Here is a 10,446-nt window from a genome sequence, read left to right on the forward strand (position 1 = left end):
AAAGGTCACAAAAAGATTCTCCAACTACATGTCAGGAACCGTCAACCATCAACAAGTTCTTAAATCTCACATTTAATATTACATCTCTCAAGTTCAAAGATCAGTATATACAAGCACATAAAAATGGAAGCACCCTTGTTTGCATAATACAGACAGGTTGCTGCTAGCAAGTTCAAAAGGGTACTGAGGAGTCCGTCCGGAGCATCCACCGAGCGGTGGCTAAATTTTCCTCCGGACAAATACATTTCAAATTCTCTAAACCCAGCCCTGCCATTGGTTACCATACCCTTTACTCTTTTGCGCGTGTGCTAAAAAACGGAAGGGTTAAACAACTTACCCCTTTTTTATCAACCCCTGCACTATTTTGTCCCTTTCTTTATTGTTGGCACCCCATGAATTTATTATAACCCTTTAAAAAAATAAGCGATTGGTATGATACTCGATAGCTATTCAAATTAATTATTTATAAAGCTCCTTTAATTCTAAATACATAGTTATTAAAATAATAATGTATAATACTCACCATAAATAAAATAAAACGAAAACAATCAAACTTCCCTTTAACAAAGTTAAATTACAAAAACATGCATCTTCAGTAAGCCTCCGTCATTCGGTTCTATTGAAAAAGATCCCTTTTCATTAAAAAAGAGGTAAACGTAATAAAATTTATATAAAATTACTGAATCAATGGAGCAACAAAAAATCTCCCGCGGTGATATCATTTCCATTATACGTGCGTGAGTTTGACGTTACTTGCAGGGATTCTGATATTAGAATTTGATTTAGATTTGGCACTTAAAAATACGGCAAAAATCATAATTCAAATCATAATCATTTTAATCATAATCTTTTGTAAAATGCATCAAAACAATCTGTACGCTTTCATTATTTACGTAGTAAAAAGATGTTTGTAATTAAGTTTCCTGTTTAAATCAATGTTTCTTACGGAAAACGGAACTGCTAACAATTCATCGCACGCAATAGACGTTTGTCATTAATATTTTAAATTCACTTCTTTTTTACACTTTTGAAGTGTTACTATCTATAATGTACTTTTTTGTTCAGACACACTTGTAAGTAACGTAAATATTTCTATATAAAACTGAAATACGTTCATTTTATTTATTTTTAATACAGAGTCATAAGGACATAACGTAAAACGGAGTAAGAAAGAAGTCATCATTGCTGTCACGTCTGCGAAACGTCAATATCGCCATAATGTCACTTTGACAAATGAATTGATAATTGATTAAATTCTTAAGCTGTTGTATAAATTTGTAGCTTCGTATCGAGTTTATTTAAAAAAAATATAGTCCAAGTAAATTAAATAATTAATTAAAATGACGCTTTATCACTTTGGGAACTGTCTTGCGTTAGTTTACGCTCCATATCATATGGCCTACAAGTTTTCCGGGGTGTAAGTAAATTATTTTAGGTTAAGTTAATCTAATTTGGCCTACTAATAATAAAAGCTATATTTCAGATCTGAATATGCGACGTTTTCCAAATGTGTATACGCTGGAGGTCTGTACATATTTACTCAATTGTGCAAGATGCTACTGCTTGCTACATTCTTCCCAGATTACGATTCCAACCAGGCAACGGGTGAATATGATGTGTTTTTGGTAAGTTATGTTTATCATTTTCTAACCAAACAACACCAGCACCAGTTACTTCTAAATTGTTTTTCTAATATTCCATGAAATGTAATGTTTCGTCAACCTTAACCCCATTTGCACACTGAAGCACAGTATAGAATTGTGGATCCAGATTCTATGTAAAGACTCATATATGATATTTAATGGTGATTTGTTGTGTTTTCAGGAAATCCTGAAGGCAACTGTGGACCTGGCTGATCTACTTGGACTGTATTTTGCTATTAACTCCGTGCCTGGAAAGGGTCATGCAAAAATACTTACAGCTGCTATAGGCTGGGCTAGTGCAGAGGTATATCTATTTTGTAATTATTTTTTAATGAATCTAACCCTTATGGAATAGACTCAGGCTTTGCAAATTTTTTTGTACACATTCCGAAATCTATTTTGAACTTTTATTGTGTTACAAAGCATTCTACATTCAATTCAAATACAAAACAATTAATTGCCTTGGGGACTCGGTTTGGTTAGAGTGTCCTGGCACTGCCATACAAAGAGCTCCATCCCCAAATAGAATTAAGGGAAGGAGAAAGAAGGACATAATTAATTTGTTACATATCATATACCATCAAATTTGTGCACATAGTGTGGAAAAGTGTTAACCCAGTCATATTTTAAAAACAAACTACACCCTGTCAATTGAGTGCCATTTACTATTTAGTGATTTAGTTGCATTGGCACCTAATATTTAAATTAACATGACATTCAAACAACATGACCAAAATGTTTAGGTATTGACAACATTAAACATGTACCTATTATAAGCATTTACATATTCATTAAGAGACATTGAAGTGAAAGTATAAGCAAAGGCATTTACATAATTATAAGGTTAAAATTAGAGAAAATTGTTATCTAATAAGTTATCCGAACCGCCGGGCCCTAGAGCCATTTCTTTATTTGTTTATCCATTTCAAGAGCCGGTTTGGATGATGAACCTACTGCGCTGTTGGTAGGTGAGTAGTAAGAGAAAATCAGTAATTTAATTGTAAGAGAAAAAACTGGGGTAAAAATGTTACATGTTTCATAAACAAATGTGTATGGGCCTGGATTGGCCTAAAAACACTGGCACTGGTTGAAGTCTTATTGTGATATGTATACTAAAAAAACACAATAAAATAATAAAGTTGATGGAGAAACATGCTGAGAAATTTCGACAGATTTCTATAAGCATGAAACAAACTTTAAGTGATCATTTGTTTCATTATCATGGGTAGTTTACGTTTACGCAATACATATGTAGCGTCGTCTGAGTCCGACATAGTCAAGTAAACCACAAGAGATCGTGATATAATTTACTTTATTTATTTTTGCTTTACAATTTATTTTAATTTACAAAAGGTACGTATACGAGCGTCAGGCCGAAGCAACAGACAGAACGTAAAAAAGCCCCTCTCTTTCCCGTGCACCTGGTTTTATAACCTAGTGTAAACAAGTCAGGTAGTGGGGTGGTGGGGATGGTGTGATGATCGCGTGATGCTCGGCCTGGCGCACGTGTTTACAAAGTGGTACGATGACTTTGCGCCGTCACGGCCATGCTGACGTGCGTAAGTCCTCGTACGCGCACCTTCATTGATCTGGGGACAACACATGAAATTAATGCTCGTTCATCCTGATAAACCAATTCTAGAACTAAGTATTCATCGTTTAGTTAAAATACGCGAAACTGGACCGGCCACACGCGGCCCTTCATGTCATGCATGCCTGGTCCAGTCCATCGACTCTACAGGTCTTTTGACACCCCTTCAGTTACAAAACTGGCCCGGATATAGCTAGGCCGGACTACGTCCCTGTAGCAGTTTCTCATTTTTTTTTTCTTACTTTTTTTTGTAACATTTTTTTTTTACATTTTTTTTTACATTTTTTTTTTTTACCTATCTCTTGTTTACTGCTCCCTATGTATCATAGCATCTGTAATAACGTGAGTCGGTAACGTGGTCACTAATTCATCGTCAAGAATTGAACTATCCTGTGTCGAGCACATTTCATGAACTTGTATAGTATCACTATCCATCGCCGTCACTTCATCCTGACTAAGGTTTTCTGAAACCTCTATCAAACCAGACAATCCGTGAGGTACCTCGCGGAGTTTTTCATGGGAATATTTAAAGACTCTATTTGTTCCATTAATATGTGTCAATTCGTACCTATCGTTGTCCAAAATAGCGATTATTTTAAACGGTCCTTTATATTTTCGGTCCAGCTTAGTTTGGTGCCGTTCTTCACTCTTCACAAAAACAAAATCTCCTACTGAAAATGGCTGAACTCGCGCTTTACCCCTATTAAAACGAACGGCATCAGACTGAGACTGTTTTTGAATGTTATTAGAGGCATTAGATCTCGCTACCTCAAGGTCAAGTCTTTCAGTATTGGAATTTACGGATATTTTTGAGAGCTCTAATGAACTACCTTGAACGCCAAACATTAGTTCTAACGGAGTGTAACCTGTGACCCTGCACCGGGTGCTGTTCATGGCTAACTGAATATCTCCTAACTGATCCTGCCATCGTATCTCTGACTCACTCTCTACTATGGTCAGAAGACCTTTCAAAGTTCGCATCACGCGCTCCACCTGCCCGTTTGCCCTACTAGCGCCAGTAGCTATCAAATGAAGCTCGATGTTATTTTCTTTGCAAAAGTTTTTGAAATAAGTATTGTCATAACATCGGCCCCTGTCGGCAATTATTCGTTTAGGGGCGCCAAATAAGTTAACTGCATTTTTAACGGCATTGATAGCGTCTGAACTGTTCAGAGTCGTGGTATGTTCAAGAAGGACATATTTTGTAAAAGCGTCAATAATTACCGAACAATATTCTTTACGCTCGCTTTTGCCGCTAAGTTTGCCAGTCAAGTCAAGGTGAATCGTATGCCACGGAACGGCTAATTTTGGGATTGGATGTAAGCGAACTTGCTGAGCTCCTGACTGGCCTTTGGAGGCCTTACAAACTACACACGAGTCAACGAATTTTTTTACATATTTGGACATATTTTGGAACCAATAGAGTTCATATAATTTATCGAGGGTTTTTTCAATGCCAAGATGTTTTATTTCATTATGTATGTGATTAATCACAGACCAAATCAACGAACGCGGTAGTATAGGAAGCCATCTAGTGATTCTACAACGCTCAATCTTCCGGTATAAAATATTCTGTCTAATATCGTAAGTGTGTGCAATGTCATCGGGAAGTTCATTAGCTCGAAATTTTGATATAATGTCAGTTATTTCTGGGTCACGCAATTGCTCAACAGATAGCCAGCCAGTTTCTAGTTCGGACAAGTTGACAATTTTAACACGACTGGATTTTGTGGGACACAAACTGTCTTGGTCTCCGCAATTGTCAACCGGGTTACGTGAAAGAAAATCTGCGTGTGCCATAGATTTGCCCTCTTTGTAAACTACATCAAAATCGTAAGACTGCAGTATAGCCCACCATCTATGAACCCTTGGCGTTAAATCTTTTTTTGTGTGTGATGACTTTAACGCGTTACAGTCGGTGAAAACTGTAAACCTGCGACCGTATAAATAATGCCTAAAATGTTCGACTGATTTAACGACTGCCAAGGTCTCCAACTCGTAAGAATGGTAACGGCTTTCTGCATCAGTAGTTTTACGACTAAAATAACCAACTACGTGCGGGACATTGTTATTTCTTTGGATAAGTACTGACCCATAGCCTTCACTACTTGCGTCAGTATGCAGCTCAATGGGTAAAGAGGGTTCAAAAATCTTTAGCACGGGTTCAGACACAAGATGACTAACTATTTCCTTATGAATTTTGTCATGCTCATCGGTCCACATTATTTTACCTTTGCCGGTAGTTGAAGCCGTCAGGGGATATATAGGCTTCATGATTTTTGAAAAATTTGGAATAAATTTGCGAAAGTATGTGGCTAACCCAATAAACTGTCTAACTTGCGAAACCGTTTTTGGTGGGGGAACATTTTTTAGTGCTTCAATTTTTCGAGGGTTTGGTCCGACTTCTCCAGCTGATATCACATATCCCAAATAATCTACCTTCTTTTTCATAAATGAACATTTATTGAAATTGAATGAAAAACCAGCTTTAGACAACGTATCAAGCAATTTGTCAAGCCGGGCCAATCCCTCTTCAACGGTTTCTGAAGCAGCAAGTACATCGTCCATGTACACCAAAACTTTATTATCGTTAAGCGACCTGAGTGCGGTATTAATGGCTCTTTGAAACACTTGAGGAGCGTTTTTTAGCCCGAACGGCATAGTTAACCAGGAATATTGTCCCGAGGGAGTCACAAATGATATTTTATCTATGGAATCTTCATGCACTTTAATTTGGTGAAACCCAGACGCCATATCTATGGTCGAGAAATAATGAGATCCATGTAATTTATCAATTTGATCGCTGATTAATGGTAACGGGTAATTGTCGGAACGAGTGTTGCTATTGAGCTCTCTATAATCAACAACCAACCGGTCTGAACCATCCTTTTTTTCACTAATAAAATTGGGCTCGCATATGGAGATGAAGATTCGCAAATTATGTTTGCATCAAGCAGCTCCTGCACCTTACTATTCACAATGTCAGACTCAGCTGGGGATAATCGATATGGTCGTCTGTGTACAGTCTTGTTAGGGTCTATCAAATCGATTTTAAGTTCACCAGTAGTGACACGGGAGGATGGAAATTTCTGAATGAAATTAGTTGAGTATTTAGTTAATATTTTTATCAACTGTTCCTTTTCATTGCCTATGAGATCTGTATCCACCATAGTCACATCAAAAGATTCTAACTTGGAAGTATTGTTTACGACTTTGGGTTTTGAAAAGGTCAAACTATCCTTTGTAATGTTAACAGAAATTCCCTCCTCCAAAATGTCACGACCTAGTAAAACTTCGTCAGTCAAGTATTCGTCAGGTAAAATATGATAGGCAACATCGAATTTAGAGTCTTGCACAACAGTCGGGCATTTGATTTGTGATGGACAAACGACTTTATTAGGACCAATACCCGTCAAAACTATTTGCTCGTTAAACCTCTCCCCTTTAATAAGATCGCTGCAGCTCTTTCTTAAAAGGCTGCATTCTGAACCTGAGTCAAATAAAAAAGGCAATTGAACATTACTTATCTGTAACACACCTCGCGATGACCTCGAACACAGGTTCACATGTTTGCTGCTGGTGCTGGTATTGGCCGCTGCATCATCCTTCTTCTTCCAGCGCAGCGGACACGTGGATGCAAGATGTCCCGGGTCGTTGCACACATAGCAGGTTCCAGTGGATTTTGAAGGGTTCGTACTTTCTGCTTTGGCGAAAGTAGATGGATTTTTAGCGATCAGACGTTGTTTGTCCCTGCAATCCTGACCGCGGTGGCCAATCCTCCCGCAAAAGTGGCATACCCCACGGAACGTTGTCGATGTACGTTGTTTTTTGGCTTCGTATTCAGAAGAAGATGATTCTTCAAGTCTTCGTTTTAAGGTAAAACTTCGAAGAGTGCGAAACAGTTGATTTTTGCTATTTATAACCACCGAATTAAGTTCTCGGCGGATTTTGTCATCACACTGGGATAGGACGGAGATAGCAAAACCTGTCATGACGTTTTCTGGTAGATTTGCATCAGGAATCTTCTCCATAAGCTGCCACAGTCGCATACCCGACTCAGCTGGTCCTTCCTTTTCGTTAATTCGAAATTTTATTATTTGATCGAAGTGATCCTGCATCATCATCGGTTTTGAAAATGTTGATATTAACATTTCCTTTATGGTGCTCCAGGAAACCTTGTCCGGTTGTATCTTGGTAAGGCATGTCGCAGCTCGGCCCTTAAGAGAGTGTGTAAGGGCCAAAATCAAGTCAACTCCTTCTAGTCCTTTTTTTTCTATGACCATTTCACTTAACGAACACCAGTTTTCGATATCAGCATCTGTTGTATCCGGATCGAAAGGCAGTAACTTTGGCCGTGTACCAATCGATGGAACTGCAGTCAAATTGTCGGCAATTTTTTTTAGAATCACTTCAATACCAGATGAAAACATGGTAAGAAGTGAGCTGTTGTCCATATTTTGCATAGGTTGGTGTGGCGTTGGGTCCGGCACTTCTGATGTAGCGTCGTCTGAGTCCGACATAGTCAAGTAAACCACAAGAGATCGTGATATAATTTACTTTATTTATTTTTGCTTTACAATTTATTTTAATTTACAAAAGGTACGTATACGAGCGTCAGGCCGAAGCAACAGACAGAACGTAAAAAAGCCCCTCTCTTTCCCGTGCACCTGGTTTTATAACCTAGTGTAAACAAGTCAGGTAGTGGGGTGGTGGGGATGGTGTGATGATCGCGTGATGCTCGGCCTGGCGCACGTGTTTACAAAGTGGTACGATGACTTTGCGCCGTCACATACATATATGGTACATCTGTGTAAGAATGTTTTTTATTATTTATCATCTATATCTTTATTCAAGTCTTTGTTACGAGCCAATTCGATAAGTTTTTTTTTTTAATTCAATATTTAAACTTGTCTTCAGGTTGTCGTGACCCGAAGCGTGATGCTATGGGTGGGCGCGCGCGGCTCCGAGTTCGACTGGCGTTACGTGCGCGCCGCGGCCGAGTCCAACGTGGCGCTCCTCCAACACGCGGCGTCCGCCACGCTCGTGTGGCTGTGGACCCGCTCCGACCTGCCCCGCAAGCATGCGCCCATTGTGGTGGCGCTGTTGGCACTGTCTCCCTACAGGTACATATACACAGCGTGGCGCTCCTTTAACACGCGGCGTCCGCCACTCTCGTGTGGCTGTGGACCCGCTCCGACCTGCCCCGCAAGCATGCGCCCATTGTGGTGGCGCTGTTGGCACTGTCTCCCTACAGGTACATATACACAGCGTGGCGCTCCTTTAACACGCGGCGTCCGCCACTCTCGTGTGGCTGTGGACCCGCTCCGACCTGCCCCGCAAGCATGCGCCCATTGTGGTGGCGCTGTTGGCACTTTCTCCCTACAGGTACATATACACAGCGTGGCGCTCCTTTAACACGCGGCGTCCGCCACTCTCGTGTGGCTGTGGACCCGCTCCGACCTGCCCCGCAAGCATGCGCCCATTGTGGTGGCGCTGCTGGCCCTGTCTCCCTACAGGTACATATACACAGCGTGGCGCTACTCCAACACGCGGCGTCCGCCACTCTCGTGTGGCTGTGGACCCGCTCCGACCCGCCCCGCAAGCATGCGCCCATTGTGGTGGCGCTGCTGGCCCTGTCTCCCTACAGGTACATATACACAGCATGGCGCTCCTCTAACACGCGGCGTCCGCCACTCTCGTGTGGCTGTGGACCCGCTCCGACCTGCCCCGCAAGCATGCGCCCATTGTGGTGGCGCTGCTGGCCCTGTCTCCCTACAGGTACATATACACAGCGTGGCGCTACTCCAACACGCGGCGTCCGCCACTCTCGTGTGGCTGTGGACCCGCTCCGACCTGCCCCGCAAGCATGCGCCCATTGTGGTGGCGCTGCTGACCCTGTCTCCCTACAGGTACATATACACAGCGTGGCGCTACTCCAACACGCGGCGTCCGCCACTCTCGTGTGGCTGTGGACCCGCTCCGACCTGCCCCGCAAGCTTGCGCCCATTGTGGTGGCGCTGCTGGCCCTGTCTCCCTACAGGTACATATACACAGCATGGCGCTACTCCAACACGCGGCGTCCGCCACTCTCGTGTGGCTGTGGACCCGCTCCGACCTGCCCCGCAAGCATGCGCCCATTGTGGTGGCGCTGCTGGCCCTGTCTCCCTACAGGTACATATACACAGCGTGGCGCTACTCCCAACACGCGGCGTCCGCCACTCTCGTGTGGCTGTGGACCCGCTCAGACCTGCCCCGCAAGCATGCGCCCATTGTGGTGGCGCTGTTGGCACTGTCTCCCTACAGGAACATATACACAGCGTGGCACTTTCGCTACACGCAGCTGCCACGCTCGTGTGGCTGTGGACCCGCTCGCTTAACGCCGCAGAAATGCAGTCTGCCTCTCTCGCGCCAATACGCAAGAGCGATAGAGATAGATCGCTACGAAAGAGATATTATCGTGAGCGTTTGTGTATTCGGCTACGCACACTGCCCCGCAAGCACGCGCCCATTGTGGTGGCGCTGCTGGCCCTGTCTCCCTACAGGTAATACATATGTACATCGTGGCGCTCTTGCATCACGCGGCCCCCACGCTCGTGGACCTGCTCGACTTTGTGGCACTAGTAGCACTGAGGTGTGCACAGCTTGCTGCAACCTTTCTACCTGCCCTGCGAGCACATGCTTGCAAGTCTCATAAAATATGGCTGCGAGTTAAAAGGCCCCCGCCAACAAATATCTATCGGAATCGAGTTTTATTTTAGAATTCGGAATATGACTTGTGTTATCCACAATTTTCGATCAGATAGTACAATTGAAACTATTTTTTGTTTACAGAGCACTGCTTGAAGACGCTGTTGGCTCCCTCCTGTCTATGAGTGCGTGGTCTCTGTTAGCGTTCAGAGCACTGAACGCTTCGGTTATTGGACTGACCGCTTTGGGCATGTACGCTGTATTGGCTCAGCAGATTGGGATGTGATGCATTTCGTATTTCTTAATGTAGTTTAATTTATTATATTATAAGTATATGGTGTAATGAGAAAAATGTTGTTTCCTTTATAATTCTTATGATACTTATACTGAAGAACATAGTTCGCAACACTACAGGTCGCGACGCGTGTTGCTTTGAAATTGTATTTTATTTTCTTTGACAAGATCCACCCTAAACAGTAAACACCCGACTGTGCGACAGTGTGGGTCTTTATGGTATGAGGTATT

General features: G+C 42.3%; 2 protein-coding genes across 3 annotated transcripts; one reads left to right on the plus strand and one right to left on the minus strand.

The window, feature by feature from the left end:
* The first annotated feature begins 1,244 nt into the window (after positions 1 to 1,244).
* LOC125231457 (transmembrane protein 147) lies at positions 1,245 to 10,273 on the plus strand. Its single transcript, XM_048136927.1, has 5 exons — positions 1,245 to 1,417; positions 1,484 to 1,625; positions 1,825 to 1,947; positions 8,152 to 8,357; positions 10,066 to 10,273. The coding sequence occupies exons 1-5, from the start codon at positions 1,341 to 1,343 to the stop codon at positions 10,205 to 10,207; spliced, it is 690 nt and encodes a 229-aa protein (XP_047992884.1). The 5' UTR covers positions 1,245 to 1,340; the 3' UTR covers positions 10,208 to 10,273.
* On the minus strand, positions 3,044 to 7,852 carry LOC125231446. Of its 2 annotated transcripts, none has more exons than XM_048136916.1 (2): positions 6,773 to 7,852; positions 3,044 to 3,232 (listed from the first exon to the last, which is right to left on the minus strand). In XM_048136916.1, exons 1-2 carry the CDS (start codon positions 7,752 to 7,754, stop codon positions 3,225 to 3,227), a joined length of 990 nt encoding a protein of 329 aa, XP_047992873.1. In that variant the 5' UTR covers positions 7,755 to 7,852; the 3' UTR covers positions 3,044 to 3,224. The 2 variants fall into 2 exon arrangements, with proteins under 2 accessions (XP_047992873.1, XP_047992864.1); XM_048136907.1 differs by having other exon boundaries at positions 6,758 to 7,852.
* Positions 10,274 to 10,446: the final 173 nt, after the last annotated feature.

The sequence above is a fragment of the Leguminivora glycinivorella genome, chromosome 1, assembly GCF_023078275.1.
Source record: "Leguminivora glycinivorella isolate SPB_JAAS2020 chromosome 1, LegGlyc_1.1, whole genome shotgun sequence".
Taxonomy (NCBI): Eukaryota; Metazoa; Arthropoda; class Insecta; order Lepidoptera; family Tortricidae; genus Leguminivora; species Leguminivora glycinivorella.